The following is a 15,961-nucleotide window of genomic DNA, read 5'->3' as shown; positions in this document are numbered from 1 at the left end:
CTTCCCTCATAGCTCATGGTCTCTAGACTTAAATCATTCTTGTTGCTCTTCTCTGTCAGTGAAAGAGTGTACTGCTCACCTCTAATGTCTGCATGAGATTTGGCTTAAGTGCATCTTTCATTAAGACAGCCAGCGCACCAGTCACTCCCTAAGGGAAAAAAAAGAGAACGGAACATCAATTCCCAAGCCCCAATAAGGCTGTGTTCATACCATTCTGAAATTCCTCGTCAACACCCAGGCGATTCCTCCATCACAATGATAATTCAAAGAACAGATCTAGCAGCACTTACTGAAGTACCTGTTTTAAGATTCAGTGGGGTTCACCAAAGAATGCAACATACCCCAGTCATGAAGCCAGAGTTGGGGGAAGAGGGGGATCACTGCAGCAGGAATAAGAGACATGTGGAAACAATGTACAGTCTTCCCCCGCCTTACGAGGGTAATTTCTTCCTGAAAAACAACTCTTAGGGCGAATTCTTCTAAGTCAAAAATGTAATTGCCATTAATTTCAATGGGAAAAAATTTTATGCGTTCCTGAGCCCCAAAATTTACACCCATTTACACTAAAACACCACCAAATCCCATTAAAATTAACACAATTACTTCAATAGTTAACAGTAGTTATAACACAACCTAACAAGGCATTTTCCCTTCATTAATTACTCTACAATATGTCTGTTTACCTGCAGAGACAGAGGAACAGAAATCGAGGAGCGCCTGGGAGCGGGGCGCAAAGCCAGGTAGCTGCCCGTGGCTGCAGAAGTGGGGCCGGTGCAAGGGGGTGGGCAGGGCAGGGCAGAGCATGGAGGGGTACAGGGAGGTAGCCCGGCCTGAGAGCAGCTTAGGTTAAGGGGGGAGGGGCAGTGTCAGGGACTGGCCGCGTGGGGAGCTAGGCAGGCACAGAAGGCCCCCAAGTTGGCAAGCGGCAATGCCTCGCTGATGCAGGGCTGCACAGCGGCCGAGGCGCTAAATGCAAAGGAATGCCATGGACGGCAAGCGGCGCCCGAGGCACAGCTGCGCAGGGCAGGCAGAGGCGGCCCCTAGCCATCCGGGCAGTGCACAGCAAGGGCAGGGCTGGGATGTGCTGTGCACCCAGCAGCCATGTCTCGTGGGAGCACCTGGGAGCCCGCGGTCGCCGGCTGGGCCGGGGCACGCTGCTGCTGCAGAGCTGAGGTGGAGACCCAGACCAGCCACAGGTAAAGGCTGGGCCAGGAGCTCTGGGAAACTGCTGCCGGGAGCTGCGGAGAGATGCACTGGGCAGGATGCAGCTGCGGGCAGCCGTTGCCTGGAGCCGCAGCCTTTTTCCCGCTGCAGGGAGTCTGCATCCCACCAAGGCGTACAAAACTGAAATCGGTCCTTGTAAATTAGAGGAAATGCCTCGTAAGACAAGGGAGGGGTTTTAAATCAAACTCCTCATAAACTTGAATTCTCATAACCCAAATGGGTGCGTCTCAGCATATGACTGTATTGCGCCAACTACATCAGCTTCTCTTTCAAGCTGCAGTATTACTTTCACTGATTGTACATAATCCCATTTAAGGATTAAAACAAAAGCTCAGTGTCTTTAGACACTAAAATAAAAAATACATTTAATGGCCTTGTCCAACCACTGCATTCTGGCCAGGTCTGTTTTTCAGAAACAATTTTTTAACACTACTTTTGATGCTTGGGAGAAGTGCCCGACTGTCCTTCACTGGAGACCGAAGTCTTGTGTGTATCCACGGGACAGGCTCAGCACAGGCAGCAGTAGCAGAGCTTCCCTTGCTCGTTGCTCCAACCCAGAGCCTCAAGCCTTCTGATGTCTGCAAAGGGGGAGTGAGGGATCTTACCTTCCTGCGCATTCCCCATTTACTAGAGTCACTGCAGAGGCAGTTTTTGTGACTGTTGCCAGCCCACTAGAAAGTGGATGGAGCCCACTACACAGCCCTGGCAGTAACAATTATAAGTCACTCCCAACAATGACTGGATTCGAACGAGTTATCTAAGATCTGATCATCAGTTCCCTAAGCCGTCTAGTCTCTTTCACTGAGACAATTTTCTTCTCAGTTGGATTGTAGTATTCAGTGAGGAACATGAAGAATTTGCAATTAAGAAAGAGACAACGGTTCATTTAATTTCTGTTTCAGCCTCACTCTGGGAAGGTTTTGTTCACACTTCTTGGATCAATTTTAATTTCTGCTCCAGAATAATGAAAATCTGCAAAGCAATATTAACATCCATGATAACTTCAGTTCTACAGATTTCAGTGGACACTCAGGTGTTGAAACATGGAGATACACATAGCTCAGAACTGAAAGAGACCTTGAGAGGTCATTGAGTACAGTCCCCTGCACTCACAGCAGGACCTACCACCATCCCTGACACAATTTCTTTTCTTTTTCTTTTTAAATCTAACCTGCCCCAGAGCCTTGAAAGGCCCCCTGAAGGATTGAACTCAGAACCCTGATCTTACAAGGCCAATGCTGAATTCTAATTATTCCCCTCAAACTCTCAACTCTTTGATCCAACAAGGAACTTGTACCCATTAAATTGTGCTCCATAATTTCTTTTCAACTTTTCAGACTACCAGACAGAGGAGTTATATTACTGCTACTGTCTGTGCTATGTCTGCAGGTCCAGGACAGACAAGGCACCCATCAAGTCAACTAGAGTTCTGGCTGCATAAGTCTGGAGTGGGGTCTTTATTGCATTAGCCTGTGAGTCTGAAGTGGCCAAATCTATGGCAAGACACTGGAATGGCCAAGAGAAGCAATGAGTTAGATTTGGTAAGATCCTCTAACTCTGCAACAATTAGGTAAAGGACAAGTATAATTCAAGGCTGATTAACCTTAAATTCTATCCAGTATAAAGCACCTCCCAGACAAAGTGCTGTCTGCCTGCGTATTGAGAACGTTTGCTGCCTCTTGCTGTGCTCAGCGGCCAGGCCTGTTTAACTGGGAAGGTCTTTAGGGGGAAAGAGTTAAGAGTTAAAGCCAACTGGTGGACTACTCACATCATTCCTATTCCTTTCAATGGGCTGTGTGGTTACATGACCAGTGCACTTTGAAAGCTCAACCAGGGCATTTTATGTAAAGGGCTTTCTCCTCCGCCTTCCAGTTGGGGAACTTAGCATAACTGTTCACCTACAGAACCAAAATCTGCTGCATTTGTGGACACCCTGCAAAGACCAAAATTTAAAGAGGGGCAGGAGGAGCTTTAGTATTAACATATTTGTGACCATTTCTACTTTGGGATAGCGTCCCAGTGGGTGGATTTTTTATTGGTGCATTTCACCGAGGGGCCCAATTTTCGAGAAGGGCTTACTGCAGACAAGGTGAAATAAATACAAACATCCCCCAGCATTTCACTCATGTTAATTTTTGCAGTTTTCAAAGGAGGCTTGTGAAAGATATTTACTAAGTTCAGCAATGACTCACACCTCTGAGTTAGCTCAGGTGGGTGTTAATGGGACAGCGTTAGGAAATGGACAGCGAGTGCTGTTTAGTGGGAAATAGTGGACTATTTTTTATTTTCCTTTCTTCCATAAAGATGTTTTCGGAGACCCTGTACTTATTCACAAATGGCTACATTTTTGTAGGGAGCACTTAAATCATTACATTTTTACCACTGTGTATTTCCCCATTAATTCCTAGGGTTTAAGCTTCACCTTGACTTACACAAGCTAGGGCTCCCCCCTCCCCCTCTCACACACACACACACACACACACACACACCCCCCCTCCCCTCCCTCCCTCCTTCTCACACACACCCCCTCTCCCTCCCCCTCCCCCTCACACACACCCCCTCTCCCTCCCCCTCCCCCTCACACACACACACACACCCCCTCCCTCCCTTCCTCCCTCCCAGCTGTCCTAGCATCAAGAGGATTCTCTCTCTCTCTCAGGATGAAATCTGAGCCTCCCTGAAGTCAAAATTCAGACTGAACGAGACCAGGATTTCATCCCTGATTTACAATAGATTACTATATCTCCAACACTGAACCATTTCCTCTCTAAAAACAAAGTCCCATGGCACCTTATAGACGGACACTCATTTCCCCTCTGTTTCACATCAGAGGGCTCTCGCTTGCAACAGGGAGTTTTACACCGGGGGAATGTAGCGATTATACGTCTCTTACAAGATCATCTGTAGTCACTGGCTCTCCTTTTTTGCTAGAGGCTACCACCATTTTGCCCAATCGTTTTCTCATATCTTCTAGTCCGTCAGTGAGTGCCAAAACTGCCATGATTTCACTTGCCACCGTGATGTCAAACTGGGCCTATAAAAGACAAGTGGGGAAGAAAGCAAGCAAAAAAAGTACGTCAGGGCTGTTAAGCAGAAATTTTAGCTGATCTGAATTATTGGAAACATATTTGTCATTTCAAAAGATGATCTACAATATCACAACCAAGAATGCTTAAAATTCACAATGTTTAATTTGGATTTTTTCTGCAATTTAAAGAAAAATGCACAGGTACCACATCAGCATCATATGAAAATGTATTTGGCACATTAGTTAGTAATTTAGCATCAGAAACCAGGTACAATGTATCCTGCCACAAGGTATTTTAAAAAGCAATCGAGTAATGGGTCTCAATTCTGCAGCATGTGAAAGAACTCCGATAAGTCTCTATAAGAAACAGTCTCTGGAACAGCTGCCAGTGGCTACTGCTGCACTAAATAAACGTATTTCCACGTGGTTTGGTTTTAGGTAACCAGACTCCACAGCGATCATTCCAGTCCTTCATGAAACCTGTGGTGACCAAACTTTAAAACCAAAACATGGCAGGGTGTGGGAAGGGAATCGTAACGCTGCTGTTTCATACCCTCTCGCCTGCATTTGAACAGGGAGATGGCAGAATGCACATCTGTTAATTCCTAATGGAAGAAACGTGAACAAGACCATTTTCTTCAAGGGCTGTTGTTCTCCAGCATCCTTTTCAAAGGGTTAACAACCCCAAGAGGCAGGAACCAGTTACCATTCGCGTGAAGCCCTTCTCTGTCGGAGATTGGCCGATGGTGATCTTCCTCAGGAACCTGTCATTTGTGTCCACCACTGCGTGGGGCAGAGGAAGAGAAAATTCAGGGAGTAAAAAGGAAAACACCACATGAAGCTAACATAAGGGATTTCAAACTCTGGAATGTCCCTGCTGTTGCTCAGAACACTGACATCACCAGTAAGTGAAGCACCAGTGGTGAGAAACACCAGCCTCTTTTAAAGAAAAACTAAAATACTACTTCAGGTGGAACCTCCCTAGTCTGACACTCTTTTGTCCAGCAACATCCATAACACTATATTCAAATATTAATAAAATGTAGCTCTTATGCTATGCTCTTCATCCATACTTCTCAAAGTATTTACAGAGGATTTCAGTATTGCCCCCATTTTACATATGGGGAAACTGAGGCACAGAATGACAAAGTGACTTGTCTACGGTCAACCCAGTGGCACAGCCAGGAACAGACATTCAGGTTTCCTGTGTGCTGGTCCAGCATTCTACCCACCAGACCCACCACTTTACAGGGGGAAACTGAAGTACAGAAAGCTCAAGTGACTTGCCCAAGGTTGCACAAAGACACTATAGCAGATCTAAGTATCAAATCCACAACCACACCCCCAGGCTGGTCCCTTGGCCACAAGGTTATCCCTCCCTGCTAAAGTCTCATCCCTTTAGGGAACAACAAGGGAATGGAAAACACTAAAGGGATGAGAGGGGAAAAATAAGGACCCTCGAAGAACTGCATAAAGACAAGCTCAGACACTACTGTTTTAGTATTAAGCAGTTCTTTCTCACTGCTGCATTTTACAAAATAACCGGGTATGAGAAATAGTCATTCAGTATTCACTACAGACTTGTAAGTTTAACTGCTTCAAAGTATGCTGTCAGCGATCTTAGTCCCTCTAAGTTCTGGGAGTCAGATTTGAGAACACATTTCACTTCCCATTGCTGATATAGGATACTTTCTGGATTTAAACAAATATATTAAAATGAATCAGTCAAATAAATAGCTTTTTTGGTTTGCTTTTTTTTTTTTTAAGTAAAATTCTAATTTTCTTAATGGGATACACAAGAAGTTTAATATTCACTTCAGAAAAGAGTTATTCAGGCTGCATTACTCAGTTACCCAAACATTTCTTGTCATAAATAATTAAATATAGAAAGTTAAACCATCTGTTCCAAACTATTCTAGAGGGAGTAAAAGTCCAAACAATGCTGTTTCTGACATTAAAATTACTCTTAATTAATCCAGTTTAATTACTTGTTGGCAGCTGCAACTAGGATGGAAGCGACATTGGTCCATGAAAAGATTTAAAATCTGCCAAGAGAACGACCAGATTAAATTCTACCACAAAATTTGCACAGACTAAAGAATTGAAATTAATGGATCGAAACATGGAAGTAACAGGCAATGGTGAAGCTTCACAGCTGGTGCTAAGGACCTGACCCATTTACTGGCAATGCTGAAAATCCTGTCAGTTTCACAAGGAAGCAATAGAATCATACCTACCATGGGAATTTACCAGCATACCATCTTAATGCCTCACAGACTTTAATCCATTTATCCTGACAAGACCCACATGGGAAAAGACACACTTTGGAAATCTGGCCCTAAATGACCTGCCCAGGGTCACACAGAAAGTCAGTGTCCAGAGCATGGAAGTGAACTTTCTTCTCACAAACGCCAACCCTAAGGACTTCCCTTCCTCTCAGACAATCTTTGTATTCTCTCACACTGAGACTGGCAAAGTAATACAGCTTTGGAGCAATTAACTAAATCTCCCCCGTGCACATCAAAATTCGAGCCATCTGGTTAGCTGCTCTGGGACTGAGACTGAAATAAGAGCCCAAAGGTGACCCCACCTTCCTAAACATCCACAGTGTCAGACCCCACCCACACTGCTCCCTGTGCATTTACAACTCCTCTCGTCACATACTTCTCATGTCCATCATCTCAGCTGTCTATTGCTCTAGTACCTCTTTGCCATGTTATGGTGGCTGGATCAATATCCAATCTCACAAATTTGTTTCTCTCTTCATTCACCAATGTCCCAGGGTCAGTTTTCTCAATACCCAATCTCTGTCCAGGAGAGGAGAGGGGAAAAATAAATAGTAAGAAGGTTGAAGGAAATGAGCCTTTATCAAAACGATAAACCTTTGCCCAGCAGTTTCCCCCATTTTCAGCTATAACAGGAGGGAGAGGGTGTCTCCCTAGAGCTATTTCTCTGTGCATAAAGCAGCAGTGAAGAATCTGTTTCTGAATCACAGCGTGATACCAGGTCATTTTAAATTCTGTCAGTGGGCAATGTGTATAATACAGTCCCTCTCGTCAGAGCACGTCAGTATCAACCCAGGTACAAGACAGCCAGCAGCATTTTAAAAGGGGAAGGAAAGCCCCCTCCCCAGCCTCCTCCCTAAGGTAGAGCTTTGTATGATTTCTTATCTATTCAGTTGTAACCATTAATCTCATGTGATCGCCCATTACTTGGCTCGGAGTCATTGCACACAGCATAAGCATGCTTAAGACAGTGCATAAAGGAGTCATTGAACAATTCAGTTACAAGACAGTCAACATCTCAGAAGACCAGGAACATACTAAAGATGGGCAATCTGCTAAGATGCTTCACTGAGAGAGGCATTATCTCAAGGAGCCCAATTCACGTACAAGCTTAGAAACAAGTGAAGCGATGGAACTGATTGAGGAACAGCAAGTATTTTATTTAGACAGCACAGTCCTACACGTTCTCAGAAGACAGGCAAGAGTTCTGCTCAGTTGGCCACCAAAGCACCAGAGGTTCTCAGAGCCAGCACGACTCTTTTTGCAGCTTTAGCATCTCTTTCACACCTCCACATTATAGCCAGTAGAGAACTGGTTATGGCTCTCTTCAGAGCTGGTCAGTAACTCTCCATATAAGAGGACCCAGCATTGATGTGTGACAGCCCAGCAAAGGAAGAGAGACTAAAACTGTCACACAGTAGAGACATTATAGTCAGTTAAGGATAGAAAAGTTTAGTTTCCCCATAATCCAACTAATGTTCTCCTCTCGGACACCCATTGTGAATGTACAACATAAAAGCAGCTGTGCAATTCTGAGTGCCTGAGGCTGTGTTCACAGGTAGGATTAAGAGCAACTGATTAACGAGCAGACAACTCCAGTAAGGGTCCTGGAGCCTACTGCCTAGATGATGTTGCTTCTATGAAATGGAATTGCCAAATATCAACCAGAAACTCACTAGCCCTATGGTTTTTTTTTGCTGAGCATTCAACAAAGACTATTTGCATACCAAGCTCTAGTCATTTAAATGATCTTTGAACAGCTGTGTATTTAGATTAGAGCAACCCAACGGCGTATTTTTCTGTGTAAACCAACAGAAAGAATGTGCAAATCAATTAAGTCTTCCCTTTTTTTATGCTCAGTTTGTATTATAATAATTGCTAGTCGCTCACGTCTTGAAGGCTGTTTTCTCATGTGCACTTCCACAATCAAAACCACAGCAGGAAATTTACATCTTTGGTCATGACTGTGTACTTACAGGCTATCTAGGGGCAGGGACCATATTTCTGACTTATGCTATGTGAAGGACAGTGAAGTAACAGTTGGATATTTGTAAAAGGGCCCTCCTTTCTTCGTAACTTCCTTGTATTTGACTCATTCACCAAACAGTACAGTATATAAAGTTGGACAAACTTCTTCAGGGACAGGACTGTGACAGGTCTTTAGCTGGATCATGGGATAGTGCATTTTTGCATGCTGAGTAAATAAAAAACAAACTGACCAAAATAAGGTTTTTGTAATTTATCTTTTCACAAGGTAAAGATGACACATACAGAACAGCACTAGAAACCTAACAGGCTGGATCAACTCACCTGCAGTCTTCGGATCTGAATATCAGAGAACTTTCTAACACCATTGATCAGAGGCACCAACCGGTTATAGAGAGCCTAGTAGAATGAAATACAATCAGCAGCTGTGGAGTGCCTAATAAATCTTGGCAAAACAGACTGTGCTCAGCACAACGCAGAAAGAATCAATTGTATCATCTCTTACCTGATCAGACTGAGTTAGCTCATGGAATATACGAGCATCGATAGCTGCAGCTACTAAATTATTGGCTGCTGTGATGGCATGGATGTCACCAGTCAGGTGAAGGTTAAACTACAGGAAAAAACAGACACCAGTTATTTCACACCCCCACCTCCGACATTTTTTCTTTTTTTGGTTAAACTTTGTTATTGCCAGATGGAAAGGAAACTATTAATAGCAACGTTACTGGGGGAGTGGCAGGAGAAAAACTGCTCTGTGCAAATGTGTGGAACAGAAGATGGAATTTGTGTGAAACAGAAACACACCACCCCCACATTTATGTCATTTACAAACTTCCTGAACGAAGTGTTCAAAACGAGTTTCTCATACAAGAGTCAGTTCCCTCAGCTCTGCCAGGATCATCAAGAGACAGTTCATACAGACAATGGAGAAAAAAACCACGGATAAGATGCTTTGTCGTTACTTTCATTTCAGACTACTGCTTTGATTTGCACAACACGGTGGGATTACAGGTTGGGATTTACAGCTGTGCTTCTGTTCTTGGCATATGAAAATGGAGGTTGGCAGGAATAAGGGGATGCAATTAGTGCAACTATGCACAGCAGGCTTGAAATGAGCAAGTCACAAGAGATGACAGCAGATCCATAAAATCTTAAACCCATATGCTCCAGAAACCTCAATTACTAATGCCTTAAAATGGGCAGAGGACTGAAAAACAGTGACATTGGACACTCATGAACAAATCACCAGAACATCCAATACACACAAATATATACTGTTACTTATTGCTTTATTTTGCACCTCTCATTTTAATGTTCTTTAACAGATAAGCTCTTTCTGGGGGGATGACTGCTGGAAAGAAGCATCCACCAACAGCTCAGAGCCTGTATTGTGATGAACGCCTCTGCAGACTTGCAATTTAAAAAAAAAAAAAAAAAAATGTATTTTGATTTTAAAAAAATCCCATAAGATTGGAATTCATCTTAATACCACAGAGATCAGACACAGACCTTATCTATCTTGCCTGTTTTCCAGTGACAGAAGGATCGTTCCTTATTCTTGAGGGCAAGAGTTTTGGCCACTCTAGTTAAGTGTCCCAAGTGGCTGGGCTTCCACAGCTTCCTTTGGCAGATCATTTTTCCACCCCTGAATTCACTAATACCCCTCACCACCATTCTAATTATCTTTGTTCTCCTTCACATTTACACCATTTGTGGAGTAGACACATGAACCTCCTCCTAGAACCTCATCATTTCTGCTTATCTTTCTTGAATGGCCACTGATGTGTCACTTTACCTCTAGCACATAGTTTCCCAAACTGGGCGGCCAAAAATCCTGGGGGGCGGGTGAAAGGCAACCGAGCCCCCCCACCCAAGTCATTCCCCACACCCAAAGAAAAAGCCAGCCCTTGCTTTCTGGCTCTGAGCCTCTGCCATTTCATGTGGGTGACCCAGCACAGCTGCTATAAAAAGCAGGCAGCCAGCAAAGGCACACAGGGAGCTAGGTACTTCCTGCAAAGGTGAGTCAGTTGTGGGGGGGGGGAAAGAGGAGGAGGAGGATGGAGTTAGATGAGTGGCTGCTGCTGCCTGGCTTTGGGGGAGGGGAGGGGCAGGGCTCAGGCAGGTGGCCCACAGGCTGCTAGGGTGGCTGGCTGGCCCACAGTTAAAAAAAGGAGGGGGGGGCATGAGGGTTTCTCAAAAATCAAAAAGGCGGGGGGGGGGGGGGGGGCATGATGCCAAAAAGTTTGGGCACCACAGCTCTACAACACAGAGCAAATATATTTTGTGTGCAGTAACACAGAAGACACTGCCTTCTCACTCCCTGCCTTGCAATGCTATAGGTATTCAGTCCCTCCCTCTCCCCTGCCACACACTCAAAACCAAAGGACACATTGGTTTTGCTGCTGCCCTAGATCATTGCATATTCCAGCCTCATGTGCTGGCTGCTAGCATTGTAACATCTTAGGCTTACTGCTTTTCAAGTTTTCCTTAGCCCAAAATTGAAGCATTTAAAATTGAAATGATTTGCTTATGGTCATGCAGAGAGTCAGTGGTAGAACTAGCAAGGCAATCGAGTCCTCGTGATTACCATCCTACACCCTATCAACTGACCCACGCAGCCTTCCATTTAAAACAATGAAAGATTAACTCCCTCTGTCCTTAACGTAGCTTTACTGAAATAAATACCCATTCTCACACTTCAAATCTCAGTACAAGCAAGTATCAGAGAGGCAGTCGTGTTAGTCTGTAGCTTAGAGAACAACAAGAAGTCTTGTGGCACCTTATAGACTAACATATTTTAGAGCGTAAGCTTTAGTGGGCAAAGACCCGCTTCATCAGATGCGTGAGTTCATCTGATGAAGCGGGTCTTTGCCCATGAAAGCTTATGCTCCAAAATATCTGTTAGTCTATAAGGTACCACAGGATGACTTCTTGTTCTCAATACAAGGAAGATTTCACAAAGTTAACCAACTACAGCAGCTCTTACTACTATGAGCATTCCAGTCAGGAAGGTCGTGTGTTAAAATTACCTCCTCCATGGGGATAACCTGCGAATATCCACCACCTGCAGCTCCACCTACAAAAAGGCACAGAAGCCAGTAAGCAAACCACACTGCCACCTCCTTAGCGCTGAACACCTCTGCCTAGCTGGTTTTAACTTGCCTTTGTTATTGAACCAGGGTGACTGAAATCCAGCCCAGCAGTTAGCATATCCAAGAACTGCTTTCTTTCTTAAGAAATATGATTCTCTCCCCACCCGTGTGTGCCACCCAAAATGCCCTCAGCGGGGATTATGCACATGAATAGAGAAACAGAAAAACCCTCTCTTAAGAGTCGAAATCTCTAGCCTGCCCATGGGCTGCCTGTGCCCTCCCCGCTCCTCTTCAGTCCAGCATGAAGAGTGAGCAATATCACTCTGCCAAGCAGGTGAGCCAACAGGCTCAATGGACCCTCTGGGCAAGGTGTGTGTGCGGTGGGGGGAGGAGAGAGAAGGAAAAGGGGTGGTTCTGCATTCTTGGAAAGGGCAGGGCCAGGACAACCAGCTCTCAGCATGGAACCGTGACCATGATTTCCTCCCCGACTCCCCCAGCTCCTAGCAATGCCTGGAGCAAGCTGCATGGTGCTCCAATGGCAATTTCAAGGGCCTGGGGCTCTGGGCACTGGTGTAGCAGCAAGAGCCAGAAGCCCTAGGACCTTTTGAGTTGCTGGGCCATGGGGCATTTGCCCCCTTCCCCAACTACCAGCAGGCCTGCTGCCAAGTCGTACCTTTTATCCCGAAGGTTGGTCCCTGAGAAGGCTGTCGAACACAGGCAAACACATTCAGACTGAGATGTGCTCCTAAAGCTTGAGCCAGGCCTATTGTAGTGGTGCTTTTCCCTTCTCCCAGTGGCGTAGGCGTTATGCTGAAATACACAATGCAGCACAAACTATAGAACACTCAAGGCCAAGAGCTTAGCAAGATTCAAAACGGGACAGGATGTTTGCACGGAAGACAAAGAAAAACCAGTTATCAGAGTAAACGCTAACACATTTTGGAAGGGATACAGAAAATTCATGCTTCAAGGCTCAGATCAGCCTCTTGCTGTCATAATTCAGGATGAGTCTTAGGGATTGCTTACACTGATGTAAATTAGAGGGGTGTAAGTTTTCATTCCCACCAGCATGTCACACTAACTGGCCTTTGTGCACCCACCTGGTGAAACACCAGAAGGTAGTTGGTATGTACTGACACAGTCCCATTTCAAACAGCACTATATTAACACGCACGAGGGTACATCTAGCACCCACACTGGCCAGTTAGTTCACACTAGCATGTAACATACTAAAATTTATACCTCTCTGGTGCAGGCTAAGGTATGGTATAGACAAGTCCCAAGTGTGGGGCGAGCTTATCTCACTGCAGGGGTCTTACACCATCCTTCGAACCCTCTAATGCATGCCACTGTCAGGCAGGTACTGTACTAGATGGATTCTGGGTCTAATCCAATTCTTGTGAATTGTTCCAAGTTGCTTGCAACATTCTTAAACCGTAGGACAAAGCAACAATGCTCCAACCTCTCCGAGAAATCCTGCACTACGTTCCCCAACATCACCGCTGAGGAAGGAGCAACCTACCCTGTTACAACAACATATTTGCCATCTGGCTGGTCCTTCAAGCGCTTGAGAGTTGATAGCAGGACTTTAGCTTTGGTCTGACCATAGAGCTCCACCTCTTCGGAGAGCAAGCCGACTTCTCCAGCGAGCTGATGGATGCACTTGGGAATGCAAGATCGAGACACCTCGATGTCGCTAAAGAAAAGAGGAGGTGATGAAGCTAATTTGCTGGAACACAAAGCTGCCCGACTTCCTGACAGATATATCCCACCACCACCCAATGCAGGATGTAAAAACTGCAAACTCTCAGTATGAAGTCAATCTGCCCAAGGAGATCCTCTTAGCCTGCTGTAGTATAGGTAAGGACATATCCCAAGGCAGCTTAGCTACTGATGCCTCTTATGTGGGAATTTTCTAGTCTTTCTTGTGACATTTCAAACATTTTCCAGTGCTTGTTATTAGCAGCACTTCTAATCCAACAACTTAACTCAAAGCACTCTTGCCATCTCAGACCTTGGCTCTCCTGAGACAAAGGAAGGCATCTGAGAGGCATTATGGCTGAAACAGCAAGTAACTGGATTTAGCAGTCTCTAGCTTGCAAGAGGGCTAAGCACACTGACATTTATACAGAGTTGTGAGGCCCCGATGCAGGAAAATATTTACACATATGCTTAAGTCCGGCCGAAGTTCATCAGTGCAACCTGTACATAATACTTGGCTGAACTGGGGTTTGTGTGTGTGAATGGCTATGGAAGTATTAATAGCTCTGCTCTCTGATGCTGTCACTGCCCTTAAATGCAGCTTGTCATTATCATTCCATTCTCCATGGTGCTTCCAATTGCATGCTGGGCAGTACTATACATCGCACCACTATACACAACAACATGATGTTTGGAGGTGGACCTGTGTGCCTGTCAGGAGCCCTGATGCCACCAATGGGGCTCAGCCAGGCAAAGGAGCCTGGTTTTACATGCCACCCTGCAGGACTGGACAGGAATGCTCCTCTGCAAGATGCTGGGAATTTCAAAAGTCAAGACCAACTCATGTCGTCACTCTCCTGCGTACAAACCTGCCATGGGACCTCCCACACACGGTCTTGGAGAAGAGAAAGAACAGACACATGACAGTGCTAAATCGCCAGCAGTAATGTATTTGAAGTGTTACCTAGGCACAGGTGTTCTTAAGCTGAGCTGGTTGTACTGGATGTTCCATTTTCCAGGCTGGAACTGCTCTAGGAAACGTTGTGCGCTCTCTACTGTACTCTAAATGTGTACAAAAAAGGGCTCAGTTTACAGTCACAAATGTTGCAGCATGGTGGTTTATAAAAATAGGTCCAGATAGGACTGCCCAGCCCCTCCCTTCTACCTCTGACAGCGACCAATGCAAAACTTGGATTAAAGCCATTTGTTTAAACTTCTGAATGCTCACACTGGACTTGTCCTTCCTCTCACACTCCTCCCCGCCTCTGCCCCCTCCCCCTCCCTCTCCTTCCTGTTTCCCCTCCCCCACTCTCCCCCTCATGCCCCTCCTACTTTCTCCCTCTCCCCCACTCTCCCCCTCATGCCCCTCCTACTTTCTCCCTCTCCCCCACTCTCCCCCTTCCTCTCCTCTTCCCCCCACAGGTAGATGCCGCTGTAGCTGAAGACAAACTAGGCAGCAGCCTAGAGTGACCAGGCCAAACCTCAGCAGCACGATGACCCTGTACACCAAGTGGCAATCTCACCTCACACAAATGTGACTCAGCTGCCCACCCGTCTTGGCAGGGTGAGGACAGGCCACACTTACATGTCAGAGACCTGGCACTTGCTCCCCTACCCCCCATCATAGTCACCAAACCATCAGAAGCTTGCTGTACCCTCAACTTCCCCCGAGAAAGTCCTACACCCCAAGTCCTCTCTTGCAACTGTCAATCCATGTACCTGGCAGATGGAGGAGAAAACCGCCTGAAAGAGCATCTTTTATGCTCCACCTGCCATTTTGCAAACCTTTGAGTTACCATATCTTTTACTGCATTTGTAGCCCACTGAATGACTTGGATGCACAAATTTGTACACATAATTCATCCCTCATGTAAGACAATAAATTTGCATGCCACAATCTGAAATGCTGTATTCATTCAAACCGCATACAAGCGAATAAAAATACGTCCTTTCATCTTAGCTTATGGAAACACTAATTTTAAGAATAACTGAAACGCACAAAAAAAAAAAAATCAAGAAAATGAACCACGCACCAAGGTCAGGTGGACCAGTCCAATAAATGGCGTATTATTCGTCATTTGGATATCCAGCACTCTCAACTAACCAGTTCCACCACTGGCTGCCTGGCTCGTGACAGCTTTAGAATGTCAACCCTCACCCGTTAGTTCAAAAGATCACTCTTCCTCACCTTTGCTCTCCTGAACTGAAGTACAGCTTCTCATTAAACACTGTCCTTTTTATTAGTTCCTACTTACACTCTTCAAGTCCTAAAACACAAGTACCCTTTCACAATTACACAATAAAACAAGGCTCATGATACCACAGCTGAGGCACTTGCCCTGTTCTTGCATCCCACTGACTGGTGATGCCCTACCCCTTATATTCTCACAAAGCCATGTCTAACAACACTGTAGGAGGTTCAAGGAAAGTGTAGTTCTCAAAGTATGGAAGGTTCCATGAGATTCTACAAAAGGTCCAGAACATTCTAGGAAGTTAGTGAAAAATAAATCTAAATATAGAATACCTGAAACATCTTCCCTTTCTTTGCTTATGAACACTCCCCAACACCCCCCTACCCCCACCAAAACACACAGAGCTTCCTAAGCCTGGCACCCCCCAACCCTGATGACTCAGACAGTCAT

General features: G+C 45.2%; 1 protein-coding gene across 3 annotated transcripts in view; it reads right to left on the bottom strand.

Annotated features, from left to right (window-relative positions):
* Positions 1–15,961, bottom strand: part of MTHFD1 (methylenetetrahydrofolate dehydrogenase, cyclohydrolase and formyltetrahydrofolate synthetase 1) — a 70,949-nt gene that overhangs the window by 21,934 nt on the left and 33,054 nt on the right. For all 3 annotated transcript variants that reach the window (XM_074996359.1, XM_074996358.1, XM_074996360.1), the window contains exons 10-19: positions 14,284–14,381; positions 13,141–13,314; positions 12,292–12,428; positions 11,556–11,602; positions 9,029–9,136; positions 8,848–8,922; positions 6,957–7,059; positions 4,959–5,035; positions 4,118–4,258; positions 80–148 (exon numbers count right to left, since the gene is read on the bottom strand). In XM_074996359.1, the coding sequence (XP_074852460.1) occupies positions 80–148; positions 4,118–4,258; positions 4,959–5,035; positions 6,957–7,059; positions 8,848–8,922; positions 9,029–9,136; positions 11,556–11,602; positions 12,292–12,428; positions 13,141–13,314; positions 14,284–14,381 (1,029 nt within the window). The remainder of the gene's footprint in view (positions 1–79; positions 149–4,117; positions 4,259–4,958; positions 5,036–6,956; positions 7,060–8,847; positions 8,923–9,028; positions 9,137–11,555; positions 11,603–12,291; positions 12,429–13,140; positions 13,315–14,283; positions 14,382–15,961) is intronic.

Source organism: Carettochelys insculpta, chromosome 6 (assembly GCF_033958435.1).
Source record: "Carettochelys insculpta isolate YL-2023 chromosome 6, ASM3395843v1, whole genome shotgun sequence".
In the NCBI taxonomy this organism is placed as follows: domain Eukaryota; kingdom Metazoa; phylum Chordata; order Testudines; family Carettochelyidae; genus Carettochelys; species Carettochelys insculpta.
Note: the sequence above shows the minus strand (reverse complement) of the source record. Positions and strands in the feature narration are given on the sequence as shown.